Source organism: Dendrobates tinctorius, unplaced genomic scaffold (genome assembly GCF_039654945.1).
Source record: "Dendrobates tinctorius isolate UK_male_01 unplaced genomic scaffold, ASM3965494v1 ptg000117l, whole genome shotgun sequence".
Lineage (NCBI taxonomy): Eukaryota > Metazoa > Chordata > Amphibia > Anura > Dendrobatidae > Dendrobates > Dendrobates tinctorius.
Genome location: NW_027361785.1, coordinates 10,366,321 through 10,389,666, shown reverse-complemented (window position 1 = coordinate 10,389,666; position 23,346 = coordinate 10,366,321). Strand labels below are relative to the sequence as shown.

The following is a 23,346-nucleotide window of genomic DNA, read 5'->3' as shown; positions in this document are numbered from 1 at the left end:
GATATTCTGCTGAGGGTTTGTTACTCTGTATTAGGGAGAGCTTCCAGGTGGCTGGTGAGATGGGTGGGACCAGTCACCTACAAACCCACCCAGGGGCGTGAGTCTGAAGTAAAACCTATGTGTGTGGTTGTGAAGGACCTGCAATGAGGTCATAGCCATGTGATGCTGTGGGTGTGGCTATGGACCATATAAGGTGACCAAGGTAGTTCACATGAGTGAATGCCTGGATCTGATTAGTCCGTGTGGAAGGTCCCGGAAGGCTGACGTGCTAGGAGGTGTGTTACCTTCCTGATGTGCACATGTGGACACCGCAGACCGTGTGTGGCCTGTGTGTAATAGCTTGTAAGTGCTGACCAGTCCGCAGGAGGAAAGGGACATCACGACTGAGAACCAGCTATGAGGTAACCCCAGACAGAGGGGGGAATTATCTAAGAGACTGTAAAGCCTGTTTGCTGGAAAAAGCATAGCTTGTGTGAACACAGTGCTAAGGGAGTGGAGCTCCACTATGAACATTCGTTTTTGTCTGCTGTAAGACTGTTATCGTTTTCCTCATGCTGCTATGGCTTATGCTGCACAATAAACCGTATGGACTATGTTATATGAAAAAGCCTGTGCCGGACCTGGTCTATCTGCAGCCAAGTGAGTGTTCCCCAATACCCTCAGTGAGCGCTACCTTACAGAATGTAGAGTATAACAATAGCGTTCAGAAATGAACCCGCAGCCAGCCGGACGGGTAGAGCAGGGGAAGGACACAATGGGTTCCATTCCTGTCAAACCAGGAGAGGAAATGGGATAGACAAATAATGAAAATATGTTGCCCATTCTGACAAATCAGTTTTCTGATAGTAGGGCCACAGTCTGGGATATACTATCTGAATCTAGTGATCTATTGTGCCTATTCATTCTACCATCAGGGTAATGTACCAGAGTGATGAAGTGCAAAGAACTACACATCATTCCAATAAGACCAATGTCTCCAGTTGCCTAATAGATAACAGAGCACTGTTGGGATGTGGTGGGATATTTGAAGCATGAATCTACATCAACCCTGCAGCAAATGCATGATACTATAAACATGAAGAAATATCTTAAAGTAATGTTATATTCACCATGCAAAAAAGTTTTTTTAGGAGCATCATCTATTCAAAAGATAGATAATATATTTCTGCTCATTGGGAGGCCCACTGCTGGGACCATCAACAATCACTAGAACAAGCACCCTGTTCTTCTTCACTGAACGATCACATGAGGAAAAGCACCTGTAGCTGGCGATGGGTACTGTGCATGTGTTCTGAGTGTTGAGTCCTTAGAGGGGCATCAACAAGCTTTGACTTGGGTATTTAGAAGAAGGGCTAGAGCAGCAAACTGAACATGTGCAAATACAGTCAGTCACACAAACTTTGAATGGAGCAAGTGGGCTTGGATGTATTTTGAACTTCTATAGCCGTGAATAGAGAGAGCCCCATCTCTCCTGTCACTGGTCAAGGTGCCAGTCGGAAATGAAGATTGGAGGACCACATTCAGGAGGTTTGTTTGCATCCCCGAGACTCAAACCTATTAGACATTCAGGATACCATTAATGTCTGTCATGAGACAACCCTTTTTATAAAAACAAATTTGTCACTCATGCGCTATACAGTCATGGCCAAAAGTGTTTGCACCCTTAAAATTGTTCCAGAAAGTGAGGTATTTATCCCAAAAAATTATTGTAATTACCATACACATGTTTTACTGTGCACATGTTTATTTCTTCAGTATATATTGGAACAACACAAAAAAGACAGAGAAAAAAAGGCAAATTGGACATAATTTCACACAAAACCCCCAAAATGGGCTGGACGAAATTGTTAGCACATTTCCAAAATTGTGGTTAAACAACTTTGTTTCAAGCATGTGATGCTCATTCAAACTTACCTGTGGCAAGTAACAGGTGTTGGCAATATGAAAATCACAACTGAAACCACATTAAAAGGGTAGAAGTTGACTTAAAGGGAACCTGTCACCTGTTTTGGCCGCTATAAGATGCGGCCACTGCCTTTCAGGGCTTATTTACAGCATTCTGAATTGCTGTAGATAAGCCCCCGGTCTGACCTGCAAAATAAGAAAAATAAGTTTTATTATATTCTCCCAGGGGGGCGGTCCGATGCTGTCCGGTCTGATGGATGTCGCAGGTCCGGGTCTGGCACCTTCCATCTTCTTGCAACGACATCCTCCTGCTTGCTTCCTCGCTCCCGGCATCGCACTTCTGCGCAGACGTACTTCTCTGCCCTGTTGAGGGCAGAGTAAAGTACTGCATTGCTTATGTGCCAGGAAAGGTCAGAGAGGCCTAACACCTGCACACTGCAGTACTTTGCAATGGCAGAATTTGCATTCAACTGTCATATTAATCAGTCCACCGGAAAGTCTCCCTTTCAGGTCAATTATGGGTTTGTTCCGCAGTTTGGGTAATTTTCCCGTATGGATTCGGATTGCTCTGGTGCCGAGGGGATGGTGCAACAGTTAAAAACCATCTGGAGGGAGGTGCAGGGGAACATCTCCAAAGCCCAGAAGAAGTACAAACATTTTGCAGACAGGAGGAGGGGGTTGGGTCCTGCGTTAACAGTGGGGGAAAAAGTCTGGCTGTCAACCCGTAACATCAAACTTAAAATACCCTCTATGAAGTTGGGCTCAAAATTTATTGGCCCATACAAGATTGTAGTGGTGATCAACCCGGTGGCATACAGATTACAGTTTCCCACCTCCTTCAAAATATCTAACGTCTTCCACAGGTCCCTACCCTATTAAAACCTGTGGGGACAGTTAGAGAAGATCCCTCATCTGTGGCTCCACCACTGTTGGTAGATGGTCAACTGGAGTACGAGGTAGGGCGCATCATTGATTCACGGTGGGTGCACTGGAGACTTCAGTACCTTATTCATTGTAAGGGATATTCCATTGAGGATCGGTCATGGGTTTCGGCCAGTTCGGTGCACGCTGATTGACTGGTGCGGGCTTTTCATGCCAGATACCCTGAGAAACCTGGGGGTCCAGTGGCCCCCATTAAGAGGGGGGTACTGTCATGGTTAGGACATGGTTAATGCCCTGTTCTCACAGGATTAACTTTGCCGGCCTCTCTTTGGATCTGGGAGGGGTATTAATACTCACTCCAGACTAGGATTCCCTGTCAGCTATGCTATTATTCTGGCTGTATGTCTGACCCCTGGTGTGCTTGTATATTGCATTGCTTGTTTGATTCCCATGTATGACCCGGTCTGTCCCCTCACTCCGTTCTCTGTCTCATGTTTTGGTACTATTGTCTTCTCCATTATGACCTCCTGGCTTGGCTATCGTTACTCCATTACAGTTTGTCCCTATTGTACCGTCTATTGCCTGTTCTGGTTTTCTGATCTATTACTACGTCCTGACTATCCATTCTGTCTAACCCTTTGGTATTGTTGTGCTATCTCTTGCTTTGACCCCGGCTTAATCTGGTTTACGTCTCTGCTTATGCCCCTTGGTAACTTGTCCCGCAGTTACGTTTCTAGGAGTTTTCATTCAGCTCCTAGCTCTGTGGAGCTTAGGCCACACCCCCAGCAGTCACGTGCTTCAGGCCCTGTTAGTCTGAAGCACGCATCGTCACCACTGCTGCCCCGCTCCACAGGTATCTTTGAGCACCGTTTTTGTACTCAGGACACGTGCACTGGCTCAGTGAGCAAGTGCAGTGCGGTGTTCCTGACACAATGTTGTCATCTTCCTTGCTTCATGTTTTGGCTCCTGCGCAGGCGTACTGATCTGCCCTGTTGAGGGCAGAGCCAAGTACTGCAGTGCGCGGGCGCTGGGCCTCTCTGACCTTTCCCAGCGCCTGCGCACTGCGGTACTTGGCTCTGCCCTCAACAGGGTAGATCAGTATGCCTGCGCAGGAGCCATGACATGAAGCAAGGAAGATGATGACTTCACATGAATATGGGAGGCGCCAGATCCGGACCTGCGACGCCCATCAGACCGGAACACCCCTGGTGAGTATAATAAAACTTGTTTTTCTTATCTTTCAGGTTTGATCGGGGGCTTATCTACAGCATTATAGAATGCTGTAGATAGGCCGTGAAAGGCAGAGGCCGCAGCTTATAGCTGAAAAATGAGGTGACAGGATACCTGGTGGTGAAAGCCATATGCTGAACTCCCCCTTAGTGGTTTACTCCTCCTGATGCACATTGCAGAGCCTATAGTGCGACTGCACCTAGGTATATTATACAGCTGGATTGATTCATAGGGGATATTATCAGCAATGCCTTTATTTTTGTCCTTGTGACTTTGGTCCTCCACCTGGAGTAACCTAGCTGCTTGTTAACTTCAGAATCTTTTTTGCCTCTCCACCTTTACATATACAGTCATATGTAAAAGTTTGGGCACCCCTATTAATGTTAACCTTTTTTCTTTATAACAATTTTGGTTTTTGCAACAGCTATTTCAGTTTCATATATCTAATAACTGATGGACTCAGTTATATTTCTGGATTCAAATGAGGTTTATTGTACTAACAGAAAATGTGCAATCTGCATTTAAACAAAATTTGACCAGTGCAAAAGTATGGGCACCCTTATCATTTTCTTGATTTGAACACTCCTAACTACTTTTTACTGACTTCCTGAAGCACTAAATTGGTTTTGTAACCTCATTGAGCTTTGAACTTGCTGCAGATGGTGTCACTGTGCATCGGTCAACAATTCAGCGCATGCATAACGCCTTTTTGTATGACCAAACAACTCAATCTTTGTTTCATCAGTCCACAGGACCTTCTTCCAAATTGTAACTGGCTTGTCCAAATGTGCTTTTGCATACCTCAGGCGACTCTGTTTGTGGCGTGCTTGCAGAAACGGCTTCCTTCGCATCACTCTCCCATACAGCTTCTCCTTGTGCAAAGTGCGCTGTATTGTTGACCGATGCACAGTGACACCATCTGCAGCAAGATGATGCTGCAGGTCTTTGGAGGTGGTCTGTGGATTGTCCTTGACTGTTCCCACCATTCTTCTTCTCTGTCTTTCTGATATTTTTCTTGGCCTGCCACTTCTGGGCTTAACAAGAACTGTACCTGTGTTCTTCCATTTCCTTACTATGTTCCTCACAGTGGAAACTGACAGGTTAAATCTCTGAGACAACTTTTTGTATCCTTCCCCTGAAAAGCTATGTTGAATAATCTTTGTTTTCAGATCATTTGAGAGTTGTTTTGAGGAGCCCATGATGCCACTCTTCATAGGAGAATCAAATAGGAGAACTACTTGCAAGTGGCCACCTTAAATACCTTTTCTCATGATTTGATACACCTGGCTATGAAGTTCAAAGCTCAATGAGGTTACAAAACCAATTTAGTGCTTCAGGAAGTCAGTAAAAAGTAGTTAGGAGTATTCAAATCAAGAAAATGATAAGGGTGCCCATACTTTTGCACCGGTCAAATGTTGTTTAAATGCAGATTGCACATTTTCTGTTAGTACAATAAACCTCATTTGAATCCAGAAATATAACTGAGTCCATCAGTTATTAGATATATGAAACTGAAATAGCTGTTGCAAAAACCAAAATTGTTATAAAGAAAAAAGGTTAACATTAATAGGGGTGCCCAAACTTTTACATATGACTGTATCTTTATATTTTGGCTGTTGATTTCCCCTCCTTTCTGGGGGATTATTGCCCAGCCTTTTTAATTTGTTTATATGTTGTTTAATCAATAAAAGTAATTGTTTTATTTTTAACATTGTTTGGAATCGCTTCTTACTGGCTGGGGTGTTCTCCACCTGATTTAGTTGATTTATAATATTCATTATGTAAAATAGGGGCAAGTCACTAAGGGATCAGTGGCCTGCTGAAAGCCATACAGATGAATAGCTAAGCAGAGCACCACATGAAGACCCCCCCCCCACAGGCCGACCCGGAGCTGGAGAATCTCATTAACTGAAAATAAAGATTAAACAATAACGACAAGACGGGTTTCATTAACAGAGGCATCATTTTAAACAGTATAATGGTGGCAACCTGACACTGTCTGTAGGTTACTCAGCACAATCCTGCTGACAGGTTCACTTTAAAATTGCTATTTGAAGAAGGCACTCTTCAAAAATGAGAGACCTTGATCAGTTTGCAAAAGAAGAGTGGTCCAAAATTCCAGTTGAGAGGTGTAAAATGCTTGTTGAAGCTTAAAAGAAGTGATTGATTGCACTTATTAATTTCAAAGAGTGTACAGCCAAATATTAAGTTGAGGGTGCCAACAATTTTGTCTGGCCCATTTTGGGGTTTTTGTGTGAAATTATGTCTATTTTGCCTTTTTTCCCTGATTTTTTTTGTGCTGTTCTAATACATACAAAGGAAATAAACATGTATATAACAAAATATGTGTAATTGCAATAATTTCATAGGAGAAATACTTCATTTTCTGGTAAAATTTCAAGGTGCCAACACTCTAGGCCATGACTGTATACAGTAGGGAAAATACGTATTTGATATACTGCTGATTTTGCAAGTTTTCCCACGTACAAAGAATGGATTGGTCTGTAATTTTTATCGTAGGTATACTTCAACTGTGAGAGACAATCTAAAAATAAAAAAAAAAAAACAGAAAATCACATTATATGATTTTTAAATAATTAAATAGCATTTTATTACATGAAATAAGTATTTCATCACATACCAACCAGCAAGAATTCTGGCTCTCACAGACCTGTTAGTTTTTCTTTAAAAAGCACTCCTACTCTGCTCTCATTACCTGTATTAAGTGCACCTGTTTGACCTCGTTACCTGTACAAAAGACACTTGTCCACACACTCAATCAATCACTTGCCAACCTCTCCACCATGGCCAAGACCAAAAAGCTGTATAAGGAACCAAGGACAAAACTGTAGACCTGCATAAGGCTGGAATGAACTACAGGACAATAGGCAATCAGCTTGGTGAGAATGCAGCAACTGTTGGTGTAATTAATAGAAAATGGAAGAAACACAAAATCACTGTCATTCTTCCTTGGTTTGGGGATCCATGCAAGATCTTATCTCGTGGGTAAAGATGATTCTGAAAAAGGTCAGTAATCAGCCCAGAACTACATGGGAGGACCTGGTCAATGACTTGAAGAGAGCTGGGATCACAGTCTCAAACATTTCCGTTAGTAACACACTGCGCTGTCATGGATTAAAATCCTGCAGGGCACACAAAGGTCCCCCTGCTCACGTCAGCACATATCCAGGCCCGTTTGAAGTTCACCAATGACTATTTGGATGATCCAGAGGAGGCATGGGAGAAGGTCATGTGGTCAGATGAGACTGAAAAAGAACTTTTTGGTATCAACTCCACTCGCCGTGTTTGGAGGAAGAAGAAGGATGAGTACCACCCTAAGAACACCGGACCCAACTGTGAAGCATAGTGGGGGAAAAATCATACTATGGGGGTGCTTTTATACAAAAGGGACAGGACGACTGCACCGTATTGAAGGAAGGATGGATGGGGTTATACATCACGAGATTTTGGGCAACCAACAACCTCCTTCCCTCAGTTAGAGCATTGAAGATGGGTCGTATCTGGGTCTTCCAGCATGACAATGACCCAAAACACACAGCCAGGACAACTGAGGAGTGGCTCCATATGAAGCATTTCAAGTTGCTGGAGTGCCCTAGCAAGTCTCAAGCCCCATAACCTGAAAGATCTAGAGAAGATCTGTTTAGAGGAGTGGGCCAAAAATCTCTGCTGCAGTGTGTGCAAACTTGGTCAAAAACTACAGGAAACGTCTGACTCTGTAAACAAAGGTGAAAACAAAGGTTTTTGTATCAAATATTAAATACTGTTTTCTGTTTTTCTATTGCATGAAGTACTTATTTCATGCATTAAAATGCAAATTAATTATGTAAAAATCATACAATGTGATTTTCTGTATTATTTTTAGATACTGTCTCTCACAGTTGATGTCTACCTATGATAAAAATTACAGACCTCTCCATTCTTTGTAGGTGGGAAAACTTGCAAAATCCACAGTGTATGAAATACTTATTTTCCTCTCTGCATATGTAAATACAGCTCTTTTCACACCTTCATACTGGTTACCATTTGCAGTGGAAACCAGGACACTCTGCTGGATTCATTGCCATAGTGTTTGTCTTTTTGCAATGAAAAATTGCAAGTTTCACCCATTGCAAAGATCAAAGGGAACAGAACACGGACGGGAATGTGTGCTCTCTGTGATTTTTCACAGGCCCATTGATTGTATGAGTAATTTAAATCTGTGACTCCGCTCTAAAACAAACATAGGATATATATCTCTGATTTTTTTGCAGTCTTATAAAAAAATGACACATGAATAGCTCTATAGATCGTAATGTGTATGTGTTCTAGGCATGAAAAATGTCAATAGAACACATACGTGGAAAATAGACATCTGCGTAAGGTCTTACCCGGAACTGGTAGCACTGCCGTCTATTGAACATAGGTGAATCCAAATGTATTCACTGAACCGTGCGGACTCTCCGCGTCCAATACATATCGTCTGCGCAAGAAAGACGCCCTGTATGTCCGTCTCAGCGGGTGAGCCGTGGGCGTCTCTAGATGCATAGTGGATATGGGATTTCTTAAAATCCCATCTACTATGCTGTAACATCTGGAAATTGCGTGTTGGATGCTGCACAAGTACGCAGAATCCATGCTGCAGCACTTATTGATCTTGTGCACATACCCTTAGAGACAGGTTTTTTGACAGGGTTTTTCAGTTCATAAAAAAACACCATACATTTCATGCATTTCTATTCACACATCCATATAGTGCCGTTTTTATTTTTTTAAGGAAATTCTAGATATTATATGCAAAAACTCCAGAAAAATTGTCATACATGCTATGTGAAGGAGAAAAAAATGCACAGTTTATTTGGCTCTTTATCTTTCTACATCCACCTAACATCTGGCTGAACATCTGACAAAACAAAAACCACCAAAAAAATGACAAAAAAACACTATAAAAATGTGGCATTTTTCTAAATAGGCTGTGTGTAGGCCCTCTAAAAGTGATCCTTTAAAAAACAAAAACAAAGCACAAAACAAATATTCTAAAATAAAAAAGTAAAAAATAAATTGCAAAAATTGCATGAAGATACTAATAATAACAAGGGTATTTAGTTAACATAATTTTGATCAAAATAATGTACAAGCCATCCCGCCATGTCACGGCAACCCTTGGGGGACAGTCCTAACTCTTGTATTTAAAACCTTTCCACTTGCCAAGTGACATAAATGTGAGCAAGGACAGAGGGACTGAACCACCAGTAATAGCATAGGCCAGACAAGATGGATTTCCCAGCTCAGAAAGAGGGCGGTCACACCCTTATATGCACAGAATGCACACTGAACTAAATGAGAAACTGGGTCTGAGCTGAAAAAGTAAATTAATGTGTATGCAAAATGTAAAGGGTTGCCGTGACGTGGCGGATGGCTTGTACATTATTTTCATCAAAATTATGTTAACTAAATACCGTTATTATTATTACTACTTTCATGCAATTTTTGCAATTTATTTTTTACTTTTTTATTTTAGGATATTTGTTTTGTGTTTTGGTTTTGGTTTTCTCTGTGTAAAGGTCATGTGTTCATATGTATTTGCATTTTGCATACACATTAATTTACTTTTTCAGCTCAGACCCAGTTTCTCATTGTGATCCTTTAATAATTGCATTAACCATCCATAGTTCGCTTATTAAGTGCATAAATAAAAAATAATGTGATAACACCTACCTCTTCATCTTCAAGTTCTGGAAATGTGTCTGTTTTATTACTTGGTGCTTTGACCAGGTCAGTTTTGTTAGAAAATCCTCTGAATAATGGAAAGACTGTGTTAAGTTCACATGATAATTTTAGCTTTGGTGACTCATTGGGTGTTTGATCTTGACCATCCATGGGCCGAACATATGCCGTTGGCTTTTGCTGGATTGGATTCAGTTTAGAGACAATAGAAGTGGGAAAGTTCTGCAAGCAATGGGAACTATTTCTATTTGTCTTGCTAGTCTTATTTTCATTGGGAAGGTCCACTTCTAGATTGCCAATTACTTGTGTATTTAGCATCTGTCTATTGAGAGGCTTGTCCAACGTGCAAGATGAAATGCTCACATGATGGTCAGAAGAATTTCCAGATGATGATGGGTTTAGTAAGCAGTTTATATTTTTTTCGATTTTATGTTTCTGCTGTCCATATGTAAAATCATTATTAGGGGAGCCAATGGTTCTTTCGTTAGCTTTGCCTAATGTTTTTTGTCCCTCAGAGGAATTTTCAGCTTTCTGCCAGTCCATGGTGGCTCTTGTATTTACCTTTATGGGTAAAATTTCAGGAGCGATGCCAATCTGTACAGTACGACAAATTGAGTAGTTGCTTTCTGCTGTGTTCTGTTGGTAATGTTCCTCACTTTTCTCTTCAGGTATGGTAACTGCTTCAATTTTTGGAATGCCTACTAGATGACTTTGGTTGGATCTTTTAGTTAATAAGTCTTTCATTTCATCATAGTTTCCAAGTGTGCATTGTATACGGGTTGAAAGCTCATCTCCCTTACGGGTCTAAAGAAGGGGAAAAAACATAGGGTTAACAGAGATTTCTCAAGACAAGCGTTTTCTAAAAAAAAAAAATTGCACGCTAACAACTTAAGCACCAAAGCTGTTTGTCACGTAATGACAGAACCAGATTTTGAAAATCTTTTATGTGTGACTATATTTAATCACTCTGTAAAGGTTTTATGTATCCAAGTAATTATGAATTTTTTTGTCCTATAGTAGAGTAACAGTATAGTCCTATACTTATGTGGGAAGAGTTGGTCACTATGATTTGCATTTTTTAAATAAAATCACAAAAATAAAGAATTTGGGATTTTGTTTTTCACATTTCAACCTTAATATGTCTGTATATTTTTAAATACTGTATGTGTGATGGAATTTATATTTCCATATGTCTACTTTATTCATTTCTAACAGCAACAAATTTAAAAAATAAAATTTAGGATGTGCCCATTTTGGGCCTTCAAGGCTCATGGAGATTTCCGTGTAAATCGGTCTCAGCAAAGACCGCAATGCACGGACTGGCAGCATGTCTCCCGATCAGAGTATGCCAGCTTCATGCACTTCTATGAGGCTGTCATGCTCAGGTCGATGAATAGTGAAAAAAAACAGCCAACAGCATACGAACTTAATGAATGCACGCTCCAAAGATCCCAGGACCCGAAGGGATCAAAAAGGCAGCCAAGTGATGAAAGAGGAACAGCATCCACTCCAGGTGAAGAAATAAATATCTTTATTCTGCCTGTGGTAGATACAACGTTTCGACCATAAGGTCTAAAGACCTTATGGTCGAAACGTTGTATCTACCACTGGCAGAATAAAGATATTTATTTCTTCACCTGGAGTGGATGCTGTTCCTCTTTCATCACGTGGCTGAGATCCACAAATGTCTGCATGAACCCATATTTCAGTTGCAATTTTATTTCAGTTTTTCATTGTTACATTCCAGTAGCTATAGTATCTTTATTTTTTACTTTGTCGGCAAAGCTGTATAAGGATGTTTTGTTTTTCAGGATGCATTATATTTGTCAGTGGCAACATTTTGGAGTACATATAACTTATTACTTATATTTTATTAACTTTTAATGAGGAGAAAGAAGATAACTAAAAAACAGCAATTCTGCTGTTGTTTTCTGATCATTCATATTTTCCACTATTCATGGGCTGCACAAATAAGGTTAACTTTGTTCTGCAGGACAGCACAATGATGGCAATACCAAATTTATATAGTTTTATTCATGTTTTACTACTTTTCTATAGAGATGTACAGACACCAGGATGTTCGGGTCCGGCCGGTTCAGCCAATCAGTTACAAAAAGTTCAGGTTCTAGTATCAGAACAGTACCCTGACCCGAACTCAAGCCTGGACACCATTCACTTGAATGGGGGCCCGAACATCCAGTGTTTGCCATGCTGTCATGTGCATGACACAGCGGCAAACACCGCTTCTGATCGGTGGTGAAATCATCCCTACCAGTCAGACAGCCGCAGTTCCCACACTGTCAAAATACAGCATGAGCTAGAAGCTGTGATCAGAGGTATAAAGTTTACCTCCAGTCACTGGCATCAGCTGATGGGACTACACAGTTCTTGCTGCTGCTAATAACAGCTAGAGCAAGAGCGGCTGATGGGTTTATTCATTAGCCGACTCCTGTGCTGTAAATAAATAATTAAAAAAAAGAAACGGCTTTATTTCCTCTGTGTTTTTGATAACCAGTCAGGCAAAACTCGCAGCTGGGGACTGCAACCCTCAGCTATCAGCTTCAGCAAGGCTGGTTATCAAGACTAGAGGGGTCCCCATGCCGTATTTTTTAATAATTCAACTAAATAATTTAAAAAACGATGTAGGGTCCCCCCATTTTTGACAACCAGCCTTGCTAAAGTAGACAGCTGGGGGATAGTATTCTCAGGCTGGTAATGGGCCATGGATATTGCCCCCCAGCCTTAAAATAGCAGCCTGCAGCCACCCAGAAAAGGCACATATATTAGATGTGCTAATTCTGGCACTTTGCCTGGCTCTTCCTTCTTGCCCTGCAGTGGTGGCAAGTGGGGCTAATTTTTGTGGTGTTGATACCATCTTTGTATTGTCCGGTGTCTTGATGTCACTGTTGGGTTCACCCATTCATTTACCTTTGTGTCAACTCTAGACAGCATATGTTTGGTTAAACTGCTATGATCGGCGAGAATGAACACATTGGTGGTGCATAAGCTGTACAATGCAATCAGCATGACACATATATCAGTCATAGAGCACTAAGTGATGTGCACATAATGGATATATTCATCATTCAGCATTAAGGGGTTAAATGTAAAAAAAAACATAAGTTACAAAATCAGAAGTTAGAGCTATATCCATTTTTTTTCACTTTACAAGGGCTGGAATTACTGTATACAGTACAAAACAATCTAAATAAACAGTTCTCCCAATGTCTGATCGCCATACTGGAAATACACTAAAGATTATAAAGACAGTTCATGTACTTTTTGCCTAAGCTCCTTTATTCGGAATAACAATCTTTGTTCAAGTGCCCCTAGTAAGATGATAATGGGGTGGTCAAGGACATTTATAGAATTTAACAGTGAATCTAACATAAGGAATTGTAATTGTGCAATGAACCCAGAAGTAGGATTCTGCTGTTTCAACGTTACCCATGCTCACCATGTGGCCTCTCCATAACCGGTTTGCATAGTTCCAATCAAGTGCCGACCATTTAGTTGCAATTGAGAGAAGTGGAAGTGAAAGTGGTTGGTGCGCTATTGGATGGAAGGTACAGAGGCTTGCAAAACTATTCGCCCCCTTGGCATTCTTCATGTTTTGCTTCCTCCCAACCGGGAATTCTACTGTTTTTTGAGGGTTTGCATCAGTTCATGTAAAGAACATGCCTACAAATGTGAACATTTGGTTTTCTTTTTATTGTTAAGCAAATAATAAATAGGACAAAATAACTGAAAACTTCACTGTGCATAACTATTCACTCCCCTAAAGTCAGTACTTTTTTAAGCCTCCTTTTGCAGCAACTACAGCTTAAAATCGCTTTGGATAAAGGTACTGTCACACTTAGCGATGCACCAGCGATCCCAACCAGTGATATGACGCGGTCAGGATCGCTGGTGCATCGCTAAGTGGTTGCTAGTGAGCTGCCACACAGGCAGATCTCACCAGCGACATCGAAGGGGTCGGGGGTCGCTACTTATCTGTCACACTAGGCGATCCTGACATCCTCACCCGGCTCCACGCTCGTCGCTCGTCTCTCTACAGGAAGCGCCGCAGGAAGCTGACGACGAGAAACAGTCCTGGACGTTCTCGAGCGATCAGCGATAACCAGCGGGGGAGCGGGTCGTAGGTAAGTATCAGACATAGCGATATCGCTAGCAATATCGCTATAACGTCACAAGTTATAGCGATATTGCTAGCGATATCGCTAAGTGTGACAGAACCTTAAGTCTCTATGTGCTTTCCACATCTTGCCACTTGGATTTTTTCCCAATCCTCAAGGCAAAACTGCTCCTGCTCCTTCAAGTAAACAGTAATCTTCAAGTCTGGCCACAGATTCTCAATTGGATGAAGGTCTGGGATTAAACTAAGCCACTTGAAAACATTTTCACATTCCCCTTAAACCACTCTAGTATTTAGCAGTATGCTTTGAGTCATTGTCTTGTTGGAAGGTGAACCTCCGTCTCAGTCTCAAATTCCTAACAGACTGAAACAGGTTTAGCTTAAGAATATCCTTGTATTTCGCATCATCCATCCTTCCCTTGACTCGGACCATTTTCTCTGTCTCTGCTGCCAAAAAACTTCCCCACAGTGAAACAGGGTGGTGGCGGTATCATGCTATTGGAATGTTTTTCGGCAGCAGAGATGGGTAATGGGGTTCTTGGGGTGATGATCTGTGTTGGTTTGGCATCAGACATAGCGTTTACCTTGCTGGCCAAAAAGTTCAATTTTGGCCTCATCTGACCACAGCACCTTCCTTCATATAATTGAGGAGTGTCACACATGTCTTTTTACAAACCCAAAACGAGCTTTACCATTTTTGTGTGTAAGTAAAGGCTTTTTCCTGCCCACTCTTCCAAAAAGGACACCTCTATGGAGTCTATGGCTTATTGTGGCCGTATAGTCAGATACTCCATTCTCTGCATGGGAACTCTGCAGCTCCTTCAGGTTTACCTTTGGTCTTTTTTATTGCCTCTCTGATTAATGCTCTCCTTGCCTGGGCTGAGAGTTTCGGTGGGCAGCTCTCTCTTGGCAGCTTTGTTGTGCTACCATGTTCTTTCCATTTCATGATTATGGATTTGATGGTGCTCCAGGGGATCATCAGAGATTGAGATATTTTTTTATAACCCAACCCTGACTTGTACTTCTCAAAAACTTTGCCCCTGACTTATTTAGAAATCTCCTTGGTCTCCATGGTGTTTTTTAGTTAGTGGTGCCTCTTGTTTAATGGTGTTACAGCCCCTGTTGCCTTTCAGAAAAGGTAAAGTGTGTATACACTGACAAACCATGGATTGCACAAAGGTGGACTCCTTCCTTTCACTGAGCATTTGACTTATGAAAGTAATACAGTACAAAGTACAGGTGTGTATTTACAATGGTGTATTTACAATGATGGTCCAGCCATCTTGAGGGAGTGAGGGATGGATAGAGATGGTGAATGGGCTACACATGCACACTTACACATACACTCTCTTCTAGCAAGTGCCAGAATATTATCTTATAAATCTACATCTATGCAGCTCTGTGATAGGAAACCAATCCTTAGACACATATTTATAACCTACTGAGAGTACAAAGAAAAAAATAGTACTCAATGTTAAGTCCTGCCTTCATGGTTCTTGATTCAATCAAAATCAAAGGCAGTAATCAAAGACAGTCTGACTGCTAGTGATATGCTGGACAAGTCTATTAAAACAGCTCTTATAGCAGAATATCCCTAAATACCAAACTATTTACAGTGGCTAAAAAAAGCCCACACACCCATGAAAATCCAAGGTTTTTATCATGTAAAAAAATCATACCAAGAATAATAAATTCAGAACTTTTGTCACCTCTAAAGAGAATGTGCTGTGATTTTTGTATGTGTTTTAATAATAATTAGATTATATAATCATTCAATTTCAAAATGTCAAGTTTTAATATTTATTAATTGTGTCTGCAGCCATTTTTATTTGCTGGTGTGTAAGTGTCCAAACACGACACACACCGCAAATATGGCAGCCCTAGGCCTTACGATACTGTGATCTTCTATACTCTGCCTCAGCTGTTAACTGGGCATGCCCCCTGGGCTGTCCAGTTTATAGCTGTGGTTGGGAACCAGGCACAAATTTATTGTAGCCCAGAGCTGTCCTCCTGTCACGGCTCACTCAGAGTTCAGTGGCGAGCAGTGACAGGTAGCAGCAGCGGTGAGCACAGGTCAGGCAGCCTGATATTGTACTACCAATGTCAGGCTACCATTTGCTGACACATTATGCTTAATTACATTTAATTCTTCAATTGAAAAATAAACAGATCTCTTTTGGCGCAAAAAGAGAACTAAAATAATGTGGTTGAATAAATATGCACACTCTTAAACTAATAATTTGTTGAAGTACTCTTTGAATTTATGACAGCATTTAGTCATTTTGGGTAGGAGTCTATCACCATGGCACATCTAGAACTGACAATCTTTCCCCCCTCTTCCTAGCACTCCAAATCTTTCAGATTGCGAGATCATCTCCTGTGTACAGTCTTCTTCAGGTGACCCACAGATGCTCAACTGGATTCAGGTCTGGGCTCTGGCTAGTTAACTTTATAAAACTTTGATCTTATTCTGGCAAAACCATTATTTTGTTGATTAGTATGCTGAGCCGAAATGTGAAATTGCTCTTTATTGTCAACTTTTAGCAGAGTTCTGAAGATCTTGGTGTAAAATTGACTGATATTTGGAACTGTTCATAATTTCCTCCATCTTAACCAATGCCCCAGTTACATCTGCCAAAAAATAGCTGCAAAGCATAATTCTCCCTTCACCATGCTTGACTGTGGGTATGGTGTTTTTTTCTGCAAAAATACTATTTGAAATTACAGCCAAAAAACTTCAACCTCGGTGTCGTCAGACCATAACATGTTTCCCACATGCTTTTGGCAAATGTGAAGTACAGTAGGTTTTGGCATTTTTGCAAAGCATAGCCAGGACTGGATATTTTTATTTGTTAGAAAAAAAATCCTACTTGGCACCCTAACCCACAGGGCAGACATTTGAAGAAGATGGGAGATTTTTTTCACATGCCACATGAATTACACAGCCAGTACTCGCCAGAAATTCCTGCAGCTCCTTTAATTTTACTGTAGACTTATTGATAGCCTCCCAGACAAATTTGGTTCTTGTATTTTTGTGGGATGTCCAGTTCTAGGTAAAGTCACTGTTCTGCCAAATTTAAGCCACTTATTGATAATCTTTTTCACAGTGTTTCCTGCTATATCTAATGCCTTGAAAATACAGTGGGGCAAAAAAGTATTTAGTCAGTCAGCAATAGTGCAAGTTCCACCACTTAAAAAGATGAGAGGCGTCTGTAATTTACATCATAGGTAGACCTCAACTATGGGAGACAAACTGAGAAAAAAAAATCCAGAAAATCACATTGTCTGTTTTTTTTTCATTTTATTTGCATATTATGGTGGAAAATAAGTATTTGGTCAGAAATAAGCAATCAAGATTTCTGGCTCTCACAGACCTGTAACTTCTTCTTTAAGAGTCTCCTCTTTCCTCCACTCATTACCTGTAGTAATGGCACCTGTTTAAACTTGTTATCAGTATAAAAAGACACCTGTGCACACCCTCAAACAGTCTGACTCCAAACTCCACTATGGTGAAGACCAAAGAGCTGTCAAAGGACACCAGAAACAAAATTGTAGCCCTGCACCAGGCTGGGAAGACTGAATCTGCAATAGCCAACCAGCTTGGAGTGAAGAAATCAACTGTGGGAGCAATAATTAGAAAATGGAAGACATACAAGACCTCTGATAATCTCCCTCGATCTGGTGCTCCACGCAAAATCCCACCCCGTGGGGTCAGAATGATCACAAGAACGGTGAGCAAAAATCCCAAAACCACGCGGGGGGACCTAGTGAATGAACTGCAGAGAGCTGGGACCAATGTAACAAGGCCTACCATAAGTAACACACTACGCCACCATGGACTCAGATCCTGCAGTGCCAGACGTGTCCCACTGCTTAAGCCTGTACATGTCCGGGCCCGTCTGAAGTTTGCTAGAGAGCATTTGGATGATCCAGAGTTTTGGGAGAATGTCCTATGGTCTGATGAAACCAAACTGGAACTGTTTGGTAGAAACACAACTTGTCGTGTTTGGAGGAAAAAGAATACTGAGTTGCATCCATCAAACACCATACCTACTGTAAAGCATGGTGGTGGAAACATCATGCTTTGGGGCTGTTTCTCTGCAAAGGGGCCAGGACAACTGATCCGGGTACATGAAACAATGAATGGGGCCATGTATCATGAGATTTTGAGTGCAAACCTCCTTCCATCAGCAAGAGCATTGATGATGAAACATGGCTGGGTCTTTCAACATGACAATGATCCAAAGCACACCGCCAGGGCAACGAAGGAGTGGCTTCGTAAGAAGCATTTCAAGGTCCTAGAGTGGCCTAGCCAGTCTCCAGATCTCAACCCTATAGAAAACCTTTGGAGGGAGTTGAAAGTCCGTGTTGCCAAGCGAAAAGCCAAAAACATCACTGCTCTAGAGGAGATCTGCATGGAGGAATGGGCCATCATACCAACAACAGTGTGTGGCAACCTTGTGAAGACTTACAGAAAACGTTTGACCTCTGTCATTGCCAACAAAGGATATATCACAAAGTATTGAGATGAAATTTTGTTTCTGACCAAATACTTATTTTCCACCATAATATGCAAATAAAATGAAAAAAAACAATGTGATTTTCTGGATTTTTTTTTCTCAGTTTGTCTCCCATAGTTGAGGTCTACCTATGATGTAAATTACAGACGCCTCTCATCTTTTTAAGTGGTGGAACTTGCACTATTGCTGACTGACTAAATACTTTTTTTCCCCACTGTATGTTGTACCCTTCTCGTGACTGGTAACAATCAAATAAGATATTCCTTTTCTGTGTTCTAAGCAGTTTCTGGACCATGGCTTTTTTTTGTAAAATACAACTAGAGAAGTTGTAGGACAATCCTGCTAGACCTCTAAAGGGCCTGTCACACTAAGCGATATCGCTAGCAATATCGCTATAACGTCACTGTTTTTTGTGACGTTATAGCGATATTGCTAGCGATATCGCTATGTCTGATACTTACCTCCGACCGCTCCCCCGCTGGTTATCGCTGATCGCACGAGAACGTCCTGGACTGTTTCTCGTCGTCAGCTTCCTGCTGGGCTTCCTGCTGTGGAGACGAGCGACGCGTGGACGCGGGCGGGAGGACGTCAGGATCGCCTCATCTGACAGGTAAGTAGCGACCCCCGACTGCTGCTATGTCACTGGTGAGATCTGCCTGTGTGGCAGCTCACTAGCGACCACTTAGCGATGCACCAGCGATCCTGACCGCGTCATATCGCTGGTACATCGCTAAGTGCGACAGTACCTTAAAGTTTATATGAGGTTAATCAGAATTGTAAATGATGCCTGGGTGTACTGACTAATATTTAACATGAGTTTAAATGAGATTGGCTAATTCTGCAACCAAATCCCCAATTATAAGACCATTCACTCTTATGAAACCACATTATTTTCTTTATCAAAATTATTTCAGATTATTTATCAATGGAGCTGTACAGATAGTGGATGACATTAAAACTGGAAGTTCTTAAATGATTTCTCTTGTTATGAACTTTTTACATCACAAAAACCTGGAATTTTAACAGAGGTGTATAGACATGTTATGTACACAATATCACACATCTCAACTAAAGATTGCATTGCTGAGAAGGGTAAACTTACATTTTTGGAAACAGTTAAATCATGACCAATTTACCATTTCAGGCGGAATATAAGCGGCCCTAAACATGATAGATAGCTGTTGGCTAAATGATGATTCGACTGATAGTTATGGTGGCATCTCTCTCTTCTGGCACCACATACACATTCACATGTGGTCAAAATTAGTGTCCCTCGTTTAATGACAGAAATATCCACAATGGTGACAGAAATAACTTGAATCTGACAAAAATAATAATAATAATTAAAAATCTATGAAATCTATGAAAATTAACAAATGAAAGTCAGACATTGCTTTTCAACCATGCTTCCACAGAATTTTTAAAAAACTAAAACTCATGAAATATACCTGGACAGAAATGATGGTACCCTTAACTTAATATTTTGTTGCACAACCTTTTGAGGCAATCAAAAGATTCCTGTAACTGTCATTGAGACTTCTGCACCTCTCAACAGGTATTTTGGCTCACTCCTCAAGAGCAAACTGCTCCAGTTGTCTCGTGTTTGAAGGTTGCCTTTTCCAGATGGCATGTTTCAGCTCTTTCCAAAGATGCTCAATAGGATTTAGGTCAGGGCTCATAGAAGGCCACTTCAGAATAGTCCAATGTTTTCCTCTTAGCCATTCCTGGGTGTTTTCTAGCTGTGTTTTTGGTCATTATCCTGTTGCAATACCGATGACCTGCGCTGTGACTGAGACCAAGATTTCTGACACTGGGCAGCACATTTCTCTCTAGAATCCCTTGATAGTCTTGAAATTTCATTGTACCCTGCACAGATTCTAGAAACCCTGTGCCAGATGCAGCAAAGCAGCCCTAGAACATAACAGAGCCTCCTCCATGTTTCACAGTAGGGACAGTGTTCTTTTCTTAATATGCTTCATTTTTCCATCTGTGAACATAGGGCTGACGTGCCTTGCCAAAAAGTTCCATTTTTGTCTCATCTGTCCATAGGACATTTTCCCAGAAGCTTTGTGGCTTATCAACATGTAGTTTGGCAAATTCCAGTCTGGATTTCTTTATGATTTTTTTTTCAACAATGGTGTCCTCCTTGGTCGTCTCCTGTGAAGTCCACATTGGCTCATCCAATGACGGATGGAGCGATCTGACACGGTTTTAGAATTTAGAAGTTTTTCTGGGCTCTTTTGTTACCATTCGTATTATCCGTCTCTTTGATTTGTCATCAGTTTTCCTCCTGCGGCCACTTCCAGGGAGGTTGACTACAGTCCCATGGAGCTTACATTTCTGAATAATATGTGCAACTGTAGGCACAGGAACATCAAGCTAAAAGTGCCATGCAATAGCGGATAATTACTATAAAACTTACTATAAGAGATGGGAACCCTGGCTTAACTTTACCTCTTGATATGTAGCAATGTTATCTCTCTTCAGTTATGAAAAATGTTTTATTGTACTTGAAACATAAGTGTAAATCCCTAACCGCACTTAAAAGACTGTAAATGCTACTGTTAAATTTATAGTATTGTTCCATTTCCCTTTTTTTGATTTCCTTCCCTAATTATTCTGTTTTCTTATAAGCTTATTAAGCCAATTTTTATTGTACTTATGCCGTATATGTATGTATCTAAAATTCTAATAAAGTTTATTTGTAAAAGGAACATCAAGCTGCTTGGAGATGGTCTTATAACTTTTACCTCTAACATTTTATTTCTAATCTGAGACAACTCTTTCCTTCGCTTCCTCTAGTCCATGTTGAAGGTCATACACAACATGTCACCAAACAGCACAGTGAGTATCTGTAGCCCTCTACAGTCTACAGTCCTATGGAGCTTAAATTTCTGAATAATATGTGCAACCATAGGCACAGGAACATCATGCTGCTTGGAGATGGTCTTATAACTTTTACCTATGTTTACATGTTTGTCTATAATTTTCTTTCTAATCTCCTGAGACAACTCTTTCCTTCTCTTCCTCTGGTCCTTGTTGAGTGTGATGCACACCATGTCACCAAACAGCACAGTGAGTATCTGTAGCCCTCTATACAGGCCCACTCACTGATTCCAAGATTATAGACACCTGTGATGCTAATTAGTGGACACACCTTGATTTAAGATGTCCCTTTTTTCACATTATTTTCAGGGATACCATCATTTCTGTCCAGGCCTATTTCATGAATTGTATTTATTATATTTTAAATTCTGTGGAAGCATGGTTGAAAAGTAATGTCTGACTTTCATTTGCTCATTTTCATAGATTTTTGATTTATTATTACTTTTGTCAGATTCAAGTTATTTCTGTGACCATTGTGGGTTCTTCTGTCATTAAACGAGGGGTGCCAACAATTTTGACCACGTGTGTAGCTCCTTTGACTTGTATGGGTCCATTTTCTAAAACTAACAACACACACATTGAAAAACTGTGTGATTAAACCTTAATCATATTTATTTAATCATGCATTTAGGAAGCTACTCCTTTACAAGGTTTTAAAAAGGACATAAGGAGTGCAGTCTATAAGTCTCTGCATTTTGCACCATCTGCTTCAAGGATAAGAAATTTTGTTTTAGTCATTTCTTATCAGACCTGGCAACAGACACCTGAATTCTCAAATGCTTAGAGTGTAATCTGAGCTACTGTACTTCTAACAGATTAAAAATACTTTAAATTAGGTCAAGGCGACCTTCACTGTGGAGCACATTTCTGTTCTGTGTGGGTTTTAATTATGCAAATTACAATTTAAAGTCATGTCAAAGAAAGTAGTAGGATGAGATTATCAGCGGCATTACTACAGATGCTATTTTATATACAGTCATATGTAAAAGTTTGGGCACCCCTATTAATGTTAACCTTTTTTCTTTATAACAATTTTGGTTTTTGCAACAGGTATTTCAGTTTCATATATCTAATAACTAATGGACTCAGTTATATTTCTGGATTCAAATGAGGTTTATTGTACTAACAGAAAATGTGCAATCTGTATTTAAACAAAATTTGACCAGTGCAAAAGTATGGGCACCCTTATCATTTTCTTGATTTGAACACTCCTAACTACTTTTTACTGACTTCCTGAAGCACTAAATTGGTTTTGTAACCTCATTGAGCTTTGAACTTCATAGCCAGGTGTATCAAATCATGAGAAAAGGTATTTCAAGTGGCCACTTGCAAGTAGTTCTCCTATTTGATTCTCCTATGAAGAGTGGCATCATGGGCTCCTCAAAACAACTCTCAAATGATCTGAAAACAAAGATTATTCAACATAGCTTTTCAGGGGAAGGATACAAAAAGTTTTCTCAGAGATTTAACCTGTCAGTTTCCACTGTGAGGAACATAGTAAGGAAATGGAAGAACACAGGTACAGTTCTTGTTAAGCCCAGAAGTGGCAGGCCAAGAAAAATATCAGAAAGGCAGAGAAGAAGAATGGTGAGAACAGTCAAGGACAATCCACAGACCACCTCCAAAGACCTGCAGCATCATCTTGCTGCAGATGGTGTCACTGTGCATCGGTCAACAATACAGCGCACTTTGCACAAGGAGAAGCTGTATGGGAGAGTGATGCCAAAGAAGCCGTTTCTGCAAGCACGCCACAAACCGAGTCGCCTGAGGTATGCAAAAGCACATTTGGACAAGCCAGTTACATTTTGGAAGAAGGTCCTGTGGACTGATGAAACAAAGATTGAGTTGTTTGGTCATACAAAAAGGCGTTATGCATGCGCTGTATTGTTGACCGATGCACAGTGACACCATCTGCAGCAAGATGATGCTGCAGGTCTTTGGAGGTGGTCTGTGGATTGTCTTTTACTGTTCTCACCATTCTTCTTCTCTGCCTTTCTGATATTTTTCTTGGCCTGCCACTTCTGGGCTTAACAAGAACTGTACCTGTGTTCTTCCATTTCCTTA

The 23,346-nt window shown here is 40.8% G+C and overlaps 1 protein-coding gene across 2 annotated transcripts in view; it reads right to left on the bottom strand.

Moving 5' to 3' along the window:
• Nucleotides 1-23,346, bottom strand: part of AFF3 (ALF transcription elongation factor 3) — a 418,376-nt gene that overhangs the window by 331,951 nt on the left and 63,079 nt on the right. For both annotated transcript variants that reach the window (XM_073590524.1, XM_073590525.1), the window contains one exon: nt 9,733-10,545. In XM_073590524.1, coding sequence (XP_073446625.1) covers nt 9,733-10,545 — 813 coding nt within the window. The remainder of the gene's footprint in view (nt 1-9,732; nt 10,546-23,346) is intronic.